Below are 16202 nucleotides of genomic sequence, written 5' to 3'. Positions count from 1 at the left end.
ACACTTGGTGTGAAGGAAGCGAGGAAATCCGATTAGAATACGCTAGCTTTGCAAGCTTTGACGATGAAGAATGGTTTCAGCGCCTTTCTGATACATGGTGCCTGTGTTGTGACATAATGGACAGCCGTGCGGCTGCTTCCCCTTTCACTTCTTCTGTTGGGTCAGGCGAACTTTGCTATAGCATCGCTTTCTGTCTGGGGTGCAGATAGGTGCAAGATTCTGAAGGTTCTTAAGGCCCGTGTGAAGTCTGCAGAACACTTTACTTTTAATTTAACCATATGGCCACTGGAAGCACATAAAGTGTCTTCAGCGCTGGAAAAACCTGCTTATGCTTGTTTAGGGTAAGCTATTTTCTAGCCGCCTTGTTTTGTAACCTCTGCAGGTTGTTAGTCTGAGCTATAAGAATGTACATATGTTCAGTATTGCAATAGCAAATCTTCATAATTGTGATACAGGGGTCCGAATTACACCGCAGCAGTATCTTTTTTGCTGTAATCAGTTAGAAATTCACACTTCGGAGCCATACTTGCTGAGGAGAACACCTTTTTAGCAGACTATTCCAGCTTTTTTGAGTCTCTAACCCCCGGAGTAGTGGGGAAGGAACCAGTTGATCCACTGTGTAAATGATGGACTAGTGTACCATTAAACATGATGCTTGCGTGACAGACTCTTTTGTGAAACTGGCGTTTCATAGGTGACTGTGGCTCGGAGAAAGGAAAGGAAAGATCAGGTTGTAAGTTTTGCCCACTTTCAGGATCACAGTTTAAGATCTGATCAGGCTCTAATATTTTTCTGTCATTCAATAGGGAGTTTGGGTATTTTTTGTAGACATTTGGATTTGCCGGTGCTATTGCTTGATGAGTAGTGGATACTTGTCATGGCCACTGGAATTATGCGATTCTGTAGGTTCAGTTTATTTTTGCATAGTTATGAATTAACCCCATAATCCATTATCTACTGCATAATCTGAGGATTTTAATCAGGAAAATGTTGTTTCTAGGTCTAATAGATCAAAGGTTACTAAAAAAATGTGGCAACATATTTGTGTGCAGTGGAAGGCTCTTTGCAAAGGTTAGCAGGCCATTTTTTGTGCTTATTTCTGTATTTAGTTGTTAAACTGACACTAATGAGGTGATATTCTTGTCCAGGGAATTTCCCTGATACATGTACATGTTGAACAGTAGCACTGACAGCATTCTCCATTATGCATTACTAATCGGTTGGGCTCAGGTGTGCCATGTCGATGCCAACATAGTTTTTTTTTTCTTCAGTGGCAGGATACTATCCAGTTAACGTTTACCTAGCAGGTATCTTGGCGCTATGTCATCTTTCACCGGTCCTTCCCACATAATACAGTCCAGTCCAACATTTGCAGCCTTAGTCCAGTTTTGCATCATCTTGATCCTAATCCTATTGGAAAGAGCAAAGATTTAGAGTTTTTCCTGAAGCTGTTAAGATTTCCACTAGCTCGAATAGGGGCTGGAAGCTTGTTCCATAGCTGGGTAGCCTTGATCTGGAAGGTCCTCCCACCCACCCTGACTTTACTGACATTTTTAATACATACCAGATTAGCCGTAGCGGTAGCTACTACGTGTCCTGTAGTAGCTGAATTTCTTTTGTAGCAGCACTGGTCCAGTTCCCTTTAAAGCCTTGTATACCGTACACATTGTGTTTGCCTAGCGTCTGTTGGAAACATTGTGATCATAGGGAACACTAAGCACTTATAAGCTTCTATAAAACGATATTGCCCCAAGATAATTTGACATTTCTGGGACCGTGCCTGCATTGCAGACTGGGGGAGGTGAAGATTGAGTCCTGTTGGGACTACAGACTAGATGCCTGGTGCCCCGCTGGAGGTTTCCCTTTTCCCCTGGAATTCCTGAAGGACAAAAGCAGTCGGAGGAACTCATGGAGCACAGACATTCTTATTGACTGCCCCGAATCTTATCAGTTTAGCCTTAACTTTGATCTCAAATCTGATTGAGATAAAAACTTAGCTGAGATAACATGCACATAAAGTGCGAGTGACCTTCCTTCAGCTAATTCAATTTGATACCCAAATCTGGTATTTTTGGACCTACTGGCCAGTTATTTTAGGACCTGCGTTTTTGGGTAGAAGGAATTTCTCAGCCGACTCTATTAAGTGCGGAATTTATTTAAATTTCTACCATGCCAACCAAATATTGAAATCGACAAATTCAGCTTTTTATGGTATAATAAGTCTAGGTATACCATTTATCTGGAGCCCTATCTAAACCTGGCCTATTTTGATATAGGGTATGTTTGAGTCTAGATAAATATTTGCGTCAGAGAAACCAGCTGCCCTTGTGTGACCTACCTTGTGCTCGATGTAAGGAAAGCTTAGTGTAGCAATTCCCTCATCGACAAGCACCTCCAGCCTGTTTTACCCACTACCACTTTGCCTCCAGTTTGCACTCACTCACTCATTCTATACATAATCATTTGCAATGCAATAGGTCTCACATTTACAAGTGTTAGAGCTATTGGCATTGTAATAGCTTAAACTCTCGCCAGTGCGAGACCTATTGCATTGCAATGCAATTTTTGGAAAAGCGCCCCATGCCGCGCTTTCACGTTACTGTCGGTCACGCCCCTTTCTTTAGACGAGGCGCATCTAAAGAAAGGGGCACGGCCGCCATTAATGTGAAAGTGCGGCATGGGGCGCGTTTACAAAAAAAAGCATCTGTTTGTCAAGTTGACAAACAAATGCTTTTTTATGTAAAAGTGCCCCATGCCGCGGTTTCACGTTGATAGCAGCTGCGCACCTTTCTGTACACGGCTCGTGTAAAGAAAGGGGCGTGGCCGGCATTAAAGTGAAAGCACCTTTATGGGGCGCTTGTAAACAATAAAAATAAATAAACAAACACGCTCCGCGTACCGGCAACAAGCACCAAACTAAAGGCATGGCCACCACTGCATCAGTGTGGCGTGCCATGAAGAAGAAACAAGCATTGGCATAGCCAATAGGTCTCGGTTTTGGGACCTTTCTAAGTATTTAGTTATGCAGCACAATATCCTTGGTGCAACCACATCAACTGTTGCGTGGCTAAACACTTATAAGGTCCCAAAGGCGAGACCTATTGGCTATACCAATGCTTGATGTGGTTGTGTGTGGTTGTGTGTGTGTGTGGTTGTGTGGGTGCAGTTGTGGTTGTGTGTGTGGGTGTGGGTGTACGGGTGTGGTTGTGTGATTGGTTGTATGGTTGGTTGTGTGTGGGTGTGGTTGTGTCATTGGTTGTGTGTGTGTTGTTGTGGTTGTGTGTGTGATTGTGGTTGTGTGTGTGACCGTAATACTAAAAGCATCTCAAAATAAAGGAACACAAACATCGAGTTTGTGGAAAGAGAAAGCACATTGTAAGTCAAACGGGCGCAGCAAAGCATTGACACAACATGTTCTTTGATATTTGATGTTCTTTGAACGAGAACATCAAAGGGGCGCCGCGAAAGTGATCGCGGGAGAAAGTGAAAGTGATCACGGGCGCTTAATGAGCATGCCAGCTTCTGCTCCTAAGTCCGCGCGCGCCCGCGCACATGCACTGTCACTCTAGGCTGGCCATGGTAGCATTTTTTGAGCTCTCACAAAAAGTCTCGCCAGACCAGCGCATGCTGTGGGTCAGGCTTGACCTAAAAAAGCGTTGGGGGAAGAGTCCGCAACAGCAGGCAGGAGAAAAACATTTAAACAAATAGGATGGATTACTAAGCCTATTGACCAATGAAAAGCCACAGTTTCCACAGGACAATGATACAAACCACTGAAAAATATGGGCGGAGAGTGGTCTGAGCTTCAAGTTTATACTTGATTACAGCATGCTTGCAGAGCAGCACATGAGCTGCCCGGGCTTGACCTAAAAACAGCCTCTTCCGTATCTCCAAGTCTCCCCAGGGACGATCCCTTCTTCTATTTAGAGGACAGGGCAACATGTAGCTCCTACTCCGGGGTATTCCGCACCGTAAGAATACTTAAACAACCGAAAGAGCTTTTCCAAACCCCCCCTCAATGGGTTTCTCGCATGAGAAACCCATTGAGCTGTGAAAGAAGTAGCGCTACTAAGTGGCGATATGTTATGTGCCAGTGCTTTAATTTTAGTACAATAAATGGATATTGACGTTTTATTCCCCTGCTCCCAAAAGTTAGCTTGAATGCAGTGATATCTAATAAACACCGACATGAGTTTTTAATCCACGAGCCACATCGTTAAAGGGATTTTCCGAACATTAGAGCAGTTTTGATTGGACAAGACATGATTCCGGACCACAGACCCACACACCCTCCCTCTAATCCCTGACGGGTTGTGGGCAAGTTGTAGTGGTATGTATGCAAGGAGTCCTACTTACGTGCTTACTTTCCTTTTGATGCCAGCTTCCTTGTTGTGAGCCTAGTAAGGGGCGATTTTTTTTACACCGCATGATCGTTTTGCATAATAGTCTGGACGGGGCCAAGAATCTGATTCAGACCTGGAAGGTCGCCAGCTGTGCTGACGAACTAAACGCAAGGCTGGGTTTTCAAACTGGTTGAAAGCCAGTCGTAGAAACATGCACAATTATCGGACTTCCCTGCCTCCAACTACCAGCAGCGTGGAAACAAAATTAATGAATTCGGAGGATGCCAGGTGTTCGGTCTGGGTCTCGAGTTTTCAAGGGGCGAATTGGTCGAGTAGAGATAGTTCTCTTTAGGAGGTGAGGGTTTCGATCTCTGTTAGAGTATGACACACAGTGATAAGATCCAAAGAAACATGCCACAGTCCAGCTATATTTAACTAAGAGGTAAGTAATTTATTTATTGCAGAGTAATAAAAATCATCGCAGTGTACACAACAAAAATTAAAATTTACATTTAACATGATTAAAACAACAGCAATCTATTCCTCAAAATGTGCAGGGTGACTGTAACCTATTTAATTAAAAAAATCTGGTGCTAACATAGGCAACTTTTGAAACTGTCACGGCGAGAGCTGGTCACTAAAGTGCGATGTAGTGCAAAGAGTTCTGTTTCCTAAGGGTTCACAGTTTGCTGTAAAAGCCACCTTCTCACTTGCAGCAGAAACTTTATTGCCCTGCGAGAAAGCCGGATGTTGTGTCCGTTTAGACTTTTTCCAAAAAGTACTGCTCTTTATTTACAACCCCAGAATACATATCTGGTAAGACTAATAATACATACACAGAACCAGACCAGATGGCTTGTCATATAATTTCAGATGTACTTTGTGCATTTATGTATTAAAGTACTTGTTGAAGTTCCCCCTGTATGGTAATCAGGCTAAAGTGCCAGCCTGCAATGACTGCCGACATCATGGAAAACTGGAATCCTGGCTTTTATTTTGTTTCTGACATCAGGCTAGACTCGCATGAGCGCAGTGTGTATACAAGTTGGGTCCAAACCACCCCAGTTTGTTTCAGTCTCAAGTTCCTCTTGATAAAGTAAGGGAGTGCTCTAAAGAGTACTCTTGGAGGTGATGGGTAACTAAGGCAGTTGTCTGCCTCACAATCAGTCTTGTCGGTGAGGGGACCTCATCTGAATACTTCTAGCTGAGGCAGCTAAGGATATCTGCCTGAAGACCCTAGAAGCCTCCCTGCCTACTGAGAGAGGGAGGGAATGTGCCTAGCTCTGTAGGAGGAAGAGACAGACCAGAAGGTGAAGTCCAGCATGTACCTGGTATGAAGAACCCCTATAGGAAGTTGATAAACCCAAGAGAACGAACCCAAAATGACCCCTGTTGTGAAGGGACCCCCACTCCCCCAGTCTCTCTGCATAGTTCATGAGAAGCTGTAAATAGTACTGTACCAGTAAGTCATTCTGTGTTTCCTGACAGCCTGCTATTGGCTCAGTGCCTGGTGCCACAGCAGCAAGAAGGTAATTGAATTGCTGCTGAATCGGGAAGGCCCAAACCAGTCTAAAGGCTGCACCTGCCCCCAGACACCCCAAAGAAGACACTCTCCTTGAAAGCCTCAACTTTTGCAAGCTGAAGTACCAGTCTGCAGCCAATGCCATAAGGCTGCTACTGCCGAAGACTGGAGCAGCAGTGTAAGCCTGCTGGCAGAGCTAGTCCTGTGAAGATCTTCTTGCTTGGTGTAGCCTCTGAGCTGATCTACAAAGGAGAACTTGACTCTGTTTGGGCAGTAACGCCAATACTAGTCTACCATGCAGCCTGGATGGCTGCCAATAATCGTCAGGTAATCGCGGCGTTTGGTAGCACCATTGGCCACAAGAAAGACTGAGACACATAGGCAAATCTGCTACTCCCGCTTGAGATTTTTAGGTACAAAATCTGTTAAAGCTCTTGAACTCAGCTACACCCTTAACTCATGAAGCCTTTTGAATAATCATTGCCTTTGCTCTAATATACTGTGAACGATAATAGCCGGATAATGACCACAGCAGGAAGTAAGATGGCTGCTGGGGAAAGAGAGGGTGTCTCTTAAGCTTGCCTCAAACTTCAAGCACAACTTATGACAACTCTTGTATAACTAATTAATTGGATTGTGTATTATTTTAGTTCAGCTATGAGACTAAAATACTTTCTTTTTTATTAAGGACAGCATTGGGCTGGACATTACATTTTTGTGTTTTTTGTTTGTTTGAATGCTGAGTTTTGAGATCCTACACTACCTCTTTGAGAAGCCTTTGACTGCTTGTGCTTGCTACCCCAGAAGTAAAGTGCTAAAAAGGGTTGTAGTTTGACTACTTTGCAGAATCATTTTAGATTGGACCCAAGACAGCAATGGCAAATTACCACAATCATCATGGCTGAGGCATGGCTGGTGATCAGTAGACCTGTCTGCCTTGTGCCCTCCCACCAGCCCCCCAAACTGAGTCTGTCAGTCCTGTAGACACTTTGGATTTTATGTAATGTGACCTGTGTGCCTAGGGGTGCAGTGAGTAACTTGTCCACTCAGATCATTGTCCACCCACCTAATATATTTGTCCGTCTCAATTGTAGCAAACTCCTAAACCATGCATGATAACAGGTTTATTCAACACAACCCCAAGCAGGACTTTGTTTTTGTGTCCTTTCTCATGGCAGTATATCATGTTGAGAATATTCTTTAGTTGAAGAGTTGTATTATTCTTTGTTAGATTTCAATAAAAGTTGTTCTAAACAGTTGTGGAGAAAACAGAAGGTCTCCATTTATACATATAAGTCGTATTCTTTTAAAAGAAAATAATAAATTATTAAAGTATCAGTATAACTGCCATGACAACTTAATTTTGTATAACTGGGGAGGAGATGTAGCCTACCAGCAAATGCTGTTGGTTTTTTTAAACTGGGGAATCGTGTTTTAGTCTGGTCATTGACTCAACATCATATGATTCTGGGCAAATCACTTAACCCCTCTGTGCCTAAAAAAAAATAATAATAATAATCTGATCTGAATCTGTAATGTAATTTGGTACTCAGATAAGATAACTTTGTTTGCGTGATTACTTAAAACCATTGCAATAAAATAAATAATAGAAGTATCTTGACTTTTCCAAAGTTAGGACTGAAAGTTGCAATTTGAGTTTTGTAATTATACTGAATTTGCAACATGTATAAAGAAAAATTGTTAAAAAGAATTTTGTTGTATTTAAAAAATTATAATAAAAAAAAAGATAAGTAGAGCACGAAATTCAGTATTATAAAAGTTAATAGTTGACTCTCCAATAAAAAAAAGAAGATGCTGCATGAAAAGTTGTTACCTAGACAGCTGAGGTGATGTTTGCTGGTGGCCACAGTACAATTAATCTTTAGCTCCAGATGGATGGTTCTAATGCTCAGAGTGGTGAGCCAGAGCATAAATATGAAGACTGGGGACTGAAGCGTCCCAAGTGTGGAGTAAGGCAGATTTTCAGCTGTATAATGGATGTTAGCAAAAAGGTTGTGCAGCGTCTCTGTGGAAAACCTTTTGGTTGCAGTGTGAAAAATTGTTAGCTGTTGGATATTGCAGGTTTTTCCCCACTATCTCCATAAATCGTACAAAACGACAGATCAACTGAACATCTACACATTCAAAACATGCTTTCACTGCCTGCCTACATTTCTTATCCCCTTGGTCTTAAATATGGGCTTTAATAGCAGTTGACGTTCAGATTGCAGTTTTCCACAGATGCACAGTAGATGGAGCACATTCTCTTTTGCTTTCCCACATAGGCGGCAGATAGTCTGTCTGTGTTCGTTTCCAAGGTGGCAGGTGCAGCAGGGTCAGAAGGATACCCATTCGGAAATGAAGATATGTTTCCTTAATTCAGTTCGTAAATCCAGCACCTAGATAAGGTTGAGAGGAGGGATTAGTGTAGCTCTGCATGACAAACCATCCATGGACCCTTTCTTTAAGCACTGCCTTGTCTTCCACCATGGACACCCTTTTCACTGTCTTATTAACAAGATGTTTGAAGCTGTAATTTGGTACTCAGCCAAAGCGCTCTAATGCGCTTGGGCTAAGTTCATCCTATAGAAAAAAACCTGACAGAATTCTTTTGTAATTCATTGTTTTTTTGTAGAAAAGCTAGGAAAGAAAAAAGAAGAGCAAGAAAAAGAGAAATAGAAGACCAGTGTCATCAATTAAGTTCACCATTGGCATGTTAAATCAACTATTTAGTAGTGATCAAACAATCAATATAAAATATTATGTCTAATATTATTGAAGTTTGTAAAGTCATGGTATTTTCCTGACTTCTTGGCTGTTAAGAGTCTAAAAGTATAGGAAAGATAAGATGTCAGCGGAGACCGGAACATCTCTCTAGACATTAGTAAAGAAAGGAGTAGACTGAATCCTCTCCACCTTGTGGTTGAGACAACCTCATTCCACCAAGCAGTAAAAGACAGTTTCCTGTTCGCAGTAATTTATTGAAGAGAGAATGGACTAATCCTTAAACTGCCCAACAATCAACTGATTAGAAGAGTATGTCTGCATTAAATATATTAGTAATTTGTGACCATACTTGACCCCAGAACTGTTCAGTTAGATGACACAAAATGAGAATAGCTATCAGTACTAATTTTACAAGGTGCGTGTTCATTTTAGAGAATTACTCGCGTAAAGCATCCATGGGATTTTTATATTAAATGACTCTAGATAGAGGACTATTAAACCTGTCTCTTGAAGCTGAAGAGTTTATCATTATCCTCAAATAGTTGCTGAACCGATGGACCCGGCGTACGCCGTGGAACGGATTGCCATGGCATGCACCCCTTTGCTCCATTTTCTATATAGCAGTACGTTACTGAATGCGCTCCCTCCAGCTTGCCAGATTGTCATTCAGACATGGCGGGTGGTCCGGTCCATGGGTTGGTGGAGTAGGTTGCTGGGCGCCAATCCCTCCTGGCAGGGTACCCACCTACGGCTGGTCTCGACGCTCGCGGGGTTCCGCAAGTGGGACCTTATTGGTATCTCCACGCTCGGAGACGTTATGCAGGGGACCACGCTTAAATCTTTTCAAAGGCTGCAATTGGATTTTGATCCTCACAAATCGCAGTTTCATTGCTTTTGCAGCTCTGCCATGCCCTGACCCCCCTGATTCGGCAGTTGGAGTCGCTATCTTAGTTCCACCCATTGGAGGGCCGCTTACTGATAGGGGATATAGGGGCTCACAAAATCCGGCAAACTTATCAGACACTCACTACACATATTAAGACCACTATCCACAAAACCCGGGAGGCGTGGGCCGCTGACTTGCCGGCCCTTACTGATGATGACTGGACTGAGGCCTTGGCTAGTCCCCGGTGTGCAGCTGTGTCCCTCAGATACAGACTAATCCAGTTTAAATACCTCCATAGGGTCTACTGCACTCGCCATAGGCTTTGGAAAATGGGAGCCATTCAATCTCTGATCTGTCTTCGCTGCCAGGCGGATGATGGTTCCTTTTTGCATACGGTGTGGGAGTGCGTGGCGTTACAGCCGTTTTGGTCCGGGTTGTTGTCCTACCTGGGTCGTGTCCTGGCGTGGGATAACCCAGCTGACCCCAGGCTGGCGCTCCTACATAGCACATAGGATATAGGCAGGAACCAGTATAAGAGGCCCCTTTTATTTCTAGGGTTCATCTTAGCTAAACGTGATATAGCACAACCCTGGAAGGACTCGTCCCCACTCAGCGCCTCCAATTGGAAAAAGGCACTGGATAGATGCATGTCTGCAGAGGTAGTAGTGTTTCAGGCGAGGGGATGTCCACAGAAGCATTGAAAGATCTGGTCTAGGTGGGCTGATTAGAGGTATAGATTTGCCGCCTGTGTCTCAGTCTGCTGCACGTGATCCCATTGAACAATTAGTGGTGAACACATTACCGGTTGAGTGTATTACTGCATATGAACTGTGGCTGGGAACTTCCTTGGTGTATACCTGCAATGTTACTTAAATATGTACGTGCGCTCTAGTGGGGTGGGGGTTTTTCAAGTTTTTTGGTCTGATGTTGGGCAGGCTTTTTGGGGTTTGTATAATGCATCCAAAGATAGTATTATATGTCTTTCCTTTGTATTTTTCTTGCTGGGCTTTGCCTTCCTGGTATGCTGAAAATTCAATAAAATCTGTTGAAAAAAAAAATAATTGCTGAACCTATATAATTACTTTTTGTTTCCAAGATTTCCAGTACAACTGGATGTGTTAATCTGAATCCTGTTATTATAACAGACAGAGGATGACTAGGATTATGAACACCTCAGTTTTCCTTAGAAAGTTACAACTAGCACAAAGTTAACCTAGCTTTATCCAAGGTGTAACTCAAATACCATAAAAAATTGGACAGTAAGGAATACCCAGATATAGAAAAAATATTTGGGTAAGTTAAGCACTAATGTCGAAATGGTATGTAATATTATAGGAACTATTAGTATTTTATTGTACTAATCTGCCCCACCAGGACAAAAGAGATGTGACCATCTATCATAGAGTTCTATAATTATTTTGTAATGTAATCTAAATTGTGTTTAATTGCAATGGGAATGAGAAGCCACAGCACAATTTCTTTTAATTTTAGAGTTATTCTGGATTAAATAAAATATGTGGAACTTTCTTTTCATACAAAATGCAAATAAGGGTAAAATCAAGTTACTTAAAAAAGCAGAATCTTTAACACACAATAAAACCTTCTCTGCGTAAGCAAATATAATTATGTAAAATCTCTCTTGTAAAATATTGAGAATATTTTATAGTAGTCTTTACAGTGTTTATGGGATCCCCTTCCGCTAACCAATCCATATAGCTTTCCATTCCATCTGCTCTCTGAACATCTAGGTGAGAGTCATGGGTTTTGCGTGAATTTGGAGGTGAGTCGGGGTCATTTGTCACTTCAATATCTTCTCTATATATTCCTCGAATATGTTTCCCAAAGATAATCACTTTATGATTACTTTAATGGTTCAGTGACTATTTGTTTCCAACTAGTAGTATCACATATACATGAGCTAGGCTAAATAGAGTGTTGTTGAAAGCCACTCAACAAGAGAATGGAAGTATCACATTTTGATCCTGTAAACTGTCTAAACACTCGTACTGTTCCTGCCAATAGAGGTTAGTAGCAGTGAAGATCTCTGACATGTGCTGCTTTCCTTCCACAGCGATGCATAGAGATGGAAGATAACATTGAGCAGGAGAGGAAAGGGTACAAGGCCAACCTTACAGCAATGGAGACTCAGACCAAGAACATGGAGGTGAAAGCACGCAACTATGCAGACCACAGTAAGTTGCCACATTTTACATGCGGTAGCCCCATTCTGAAGAGCATGATATAATGAGTTGGTCAGTGTCATGGAGCCTTCCTCCCATTTCTTTGATCAGGCCTAGCACAAGATAACTCGATCCAGTAATTAGCAGTGTATCCACATAAAAATCCAAACTGTGATACTGCCAGACGTGGTGGGAGTGCATTAGACAACAGTGAGAGGGGCATTCCACCTTGTTTCATTACCTGACAAACTGAGATACCTCTTGAATTTTATTTCCCCACTTTTTGCTCATTGATCATTAATGGAGCAGTCTTGCAAGTGACTCCTCCTAAGCTCAGAATGTCCTTAGTTCCCTTTAAGTGGAAGGTGATCATTTTTTTCCCATTGTTTATAATACCTCTAGTTTGGTAACACAAACCTATTCTAATTGATCCAAGAACCCCAGATGTTTTCAAAATGCCTAGGGCATCCTCTCCCCATGTACACTTGACAGACTTCTCTGCTCTAGTCCAGCAGATCTTAACCTTTTGAATTCTGTGGGTCCCTCCTGAATTACCACTATAAGCTGGGGACCTCTGCAAAGCAGTTTCTACTATTTGAACCTAAAAACAAAACACAAAAAGGCAGGAACAAGTATAGAACAAACAAATACAACATTAATGTCACAAATAAAAAAAAATAAAGTGATATTTTAAATTGAAGGGTAGAACCTTTCAAAATTGTTTTGTTTCTAAAAGATAATGAGGCATTCTGCACTCTAGCATATCATTGTCTCTTTTGCTACTAATGCATATTCTTTTTCAGGGCATGTACCATTGCTTCAATTGAGGGCCACCAATCATCCTTACTGGATTCCGTTTGCCATTGTTTTGCTGCTCCCACAAATCGAGGCATGGATAACTCAATTTTTCGCCTCCAATTTCAAATTCCTTCACATTTAGAAACATTGTAAAAAATCCAAATTTGGTTTTTCTTATACATATTTGATTATCTATATTATTAAATTTTCTAACCCCAGGTTAAGAATCATTGCTCCAGTGATATTTATACACCATTCTTGCAGCCTAGAGCAGTACAAGACTATTAACCGAAATTCTAAAGTATCTTGGCACAACTAGGTGCTACCCCTTCTACATGCCAAACATTATGTTGACAATATCTTCGATTGCTATTTCAGTTACCCAAAACAGAAAATCTTAAATATTTAGCCAGATAATTTCAATCTTAGAGCACTGCCACAAAATATGAAAAAACATTCACTATATCCACACCTTCTTACACACAGGTATTTTTGTAGCTTGCCAAATTGATTTAATTTAGCATTGTAATAGGTATTATATATTGGTTTAATTTACACCAGTTTGAACCCAGACCCAATAGCCACCTTCCCGCAGAACATCTGCACCTCCGCATTCCGCGTTTTCTGCGGGCCTTGGTCTTTCACCCACCTAGTTTCACTTGATCTAGTGTGCCTGGAATAATAATATTCAGTATCTCATATATGAACGATTCTGGTTTTTTAGACAGCGGCTCTAAACTAGCTCAACCTGTCAGAACTGCCTTGTGTATTTTTTGAACATTCAATAAAAGATTTAAACCTAAACCTGGGAGCAGTGCTGTATAGTCTCATTCCGAGTAGTGTTGTTGTGAAATTCTCGACTGTCATGGAAGCCATCTGGCTACATCTGTTTGCATGAAATTGCTGGTGTATCACCAATGGTTTTACTTTTTTATTTACTGAAATAACACCTTGCCTTCTCTGCTTGCTATTATGCCTTTCTTCATATTATCTGAACCGTTTTTTCTTCTCTTTTTGTAGTTGCCATCCTGGAGGAGCAAAAGACTTCCCTAGGGAAGGAACTAGCTTCTCTAGCTCAAGCTCATGCGAAGGTAGGCATCTGATATTCTGGACTGAGGTGGTCAAAAAAGATAGAACAAGAAAGAAGATGAGGCTAAAGAACTATCAAATGTTCAGAGATAGAAATGGTAAAAGGCGAGTAACCAAAACTGCAGGTTTTGTTTGGTGGCTATAAACCACTGTACAGGAGGTAGATGAAAATGGAGTGAAAAAAGATTTCAAGAAGGACATGCTACAGAAAGGTTATGAATTAATTGACATTTTGTTATTGCAAGAATGTTTATCTTTTTTATATTTTTGTGTCTGTGTCCATGCCTGGTGCCATGGTAAGTGCTTCCGCGAGTTTTAAGGGTAAGTTGAATCTTTTTTAGGGGGATTCTTTGTATCATTTAGTTGAGTAAAATCTGCACTGTAGTTGATTAGTCAATCAGGGAGACACCTCAAGAGGTGGAGGGTTCTGCATCGCGAGATCAATGAGACTAGGACGGTGAGCAGATTAGCTGGGTGACCTCTTGTGAGGCAGACACAAGTGTAGTTCTGTGAGGAGGGTGTTGTGTTCCTAGTGGCAGGTGAGTGCCTGTAAAACAGCACTCAGCAGTCCTGAGCCTTTTTTCAAGGTCTCTGCAGTCAAGGCCTGGTGAGAACAGAGCTTCTGACTGCTTTGCTCATGATGTTTAACAATGCACATTACTCTTACTTCAATGCCGTGATAACTCTTTCTCACAGTGCTGTAAACTCAGTGCCTGTCTGTTAACAAGTGTCATTTTTTCAGATGGTGACGAGTTACAAGGAGTTGAAGTACCAGAGATCGATATCTTTGGAAGCGGCTCGGCAGTCTGGACGTACCACTCCATTGCACAACAGGTCTGTGCATTCGGGGAATAAATATTGAGACCGAATGTGTACCGCATATTTAGGGGTGCAATCTCAAGGCAGATGGTGGACTCGTGTGAAATGGGGTAGAGGGGCGGGGGCTTTCCTAAAGACCCTTAAGGAGTTGGAAGACTTGTAAAAAGTAAGTGGTTCTCAGTCTCAGGAAAAGTTGGACTGTAGTTTTAAGGCTGGTAGAAGATCTGGGACTAGAGCTTTAGACCTGTTGATTGCACATGAACTTTTGACCAGAAAAGTGAGGTCAGTTGGTCTGGAAACACAGCGGATGAGAATGTTTCTTAGCTACAATCTTGTGAAAAAGAGGCTTGTAAATGAATTGTCATAGTTCCCTTAGGTAGGTCATTATCGATGGATGTGATCCTAAGCTATAGTCTTTATGTGACTGCCAGACGCTAGAGGGGGTTCAGGCTGGTAGCATCGCTGTTGGAAGGGTTCTGAGACTTGTCCCAAGCTCGCAGCCAAAAACGTTTCTTTTTCCTAAATATATGAATTAATTACTTAACTCGGAAATCAGTGATGACCGTAGTCAGTAATTTTGAGGCTTGAAACTGGAGGAATTGAACTGTTAGTTTAGAGCCTGAAATAAAAGTCGCTTTTTTTAACGACTTTACTATAGTTCTGGTCGTGTGTGGTCATCTGGTAAGGAATGACCTTCGAAACTCAGTTTGAGACATTCAATTTCTTTTGCACAGGAAGTAAATCAAAACTTTATTTTAGTTGCTTGGGTGCATCTAGTACTTTGGTGAACCTGATTTTGGGATTTGTCACTTTCTGGCTAGGAGGCCTTCAAGAGCCAATCAGACTAAAGCCAGTGTTGTTAAAAAACAACTCTAACGGGCTCCCTCTTTCAGTCCTACTGGCTAAAAACCTGCTGCCCTTTTTAAGTTAAGCACGTCGAACTTTGGATTGGAAGAGGCGTTTTGTTCGACTACGGCAATATCTGTTTACTTGAAATGCGCCCTGACATTTCTTTATAGACAGATATTCTAAAAAGTTGGCACTGTCAGGTTTTCCACACAGGACGATTCAGGTTTGTATCACTGTCTACAATGTAACATTATTATTCAGAAACAGAGCATGGCTGATAGTTTTGGAGCACGTGCTCCTGCCTGCATAGCACTTTCGTGTCAGCGGGATTACGTGCAGGGTCACGTGAGGATGTGCTCTACATTCGATAAGACTGGCATGTTTGGTGCTGTTCTGCTTTGCTATTCCACTCTCTTTTAATACCAGTCCGATTGTTAAAGACTCCACAAGATTCACAAACCTAAATTCATAAACTGATGAAACTGCGATCTGGGTCACACAGTGCCTGGTTTAAGAGTTTGACACGTTTATTGCAGGGGCGGCTCCTCCATCCGAACGGAGGAGCGTTGCCCCAGAGCTGAAAAATAAAATGGTACTACGTTTATTTATTACCGTTTTATTTTTCAGCAACCCGTCCCGAACTAAGTGTCAGGCTGGGGCGTGCCAGTGCTGCCCAGTGGCAGCAGCAGGGAGCTGAGCGCTTTAAAATGCCCGTTTATTATGCGTGTTTTAATGTTCTCTAACCTAGCTGTCTTGAGGCAGCTGGGTTAGATAAAGCGGAGGCCTCCAGCGCTCTTAGGAGCACTGGGAGAGCCGGCTCTATTCAATTCTGGTGCAGCTTTAATGCTGTGAGAGCAGCAGCGGGATTGGGTTGTGCAGTTTCCTGCTTCCAGAAGACACTTGAGGGAGGAGGCCATAGTGCTGCAAGTTAGGTAAGTCTATTTTATTAATTTTTTTTGTGCCCTCCCACCCCACCAGTTACAAGTGCC

General features: G+C 42.1%; 1 protein-coding gene across 3 annotated transcripts in view; it reads left to right on the top strand.

Moving 5' to 3' along the window:
* The window catches only part of LOC146809690 (C-Jun-amino-terminal kinase-interacting protein 4-like), a 759065-nt gene that overhangs the window by 155724 nt on the left and 587139 nt on the right, over positions 1–16202 (top strand). For all 3 annotated transcript variants that reach the window (XM_085616533.1, XM_085616532.1, XM_085616534.1), the window contains exons 3-5: positions 11550–11670; positions 13477–13547; positions 14288–14379. In XM_085616533.1, coding sequence (XP_085472659.1) covers positions 11550–11670; positions 13477–13547; positions 14288–14379 — 284 coding nt within the window. The remainder of the gene's footprint in view (positions 1–11549; positions 11671–13476; positions 13548–14287; positions 14380–16202) is intronic.

Source organism: Triturus cristatus, chromosome 7 (genome assembly GCF_964204655.1).
Source record: "Triturus cristatus chromosome 7, aTriCri1.1, whole genome shotgun sequence".
NCBI classification, from domain to species: domain Eukaryota; kingdom Metazoa; phylum Chordata; class Amphibia; order Caudata; family Salamandridae; genus Triturus; species Triturus cristatus.
The sequence above is the reverse complement of the archived record's forward strand: the minus strand, read 5'-3'. Positions and strand labels throughout refer to the sequence as shown.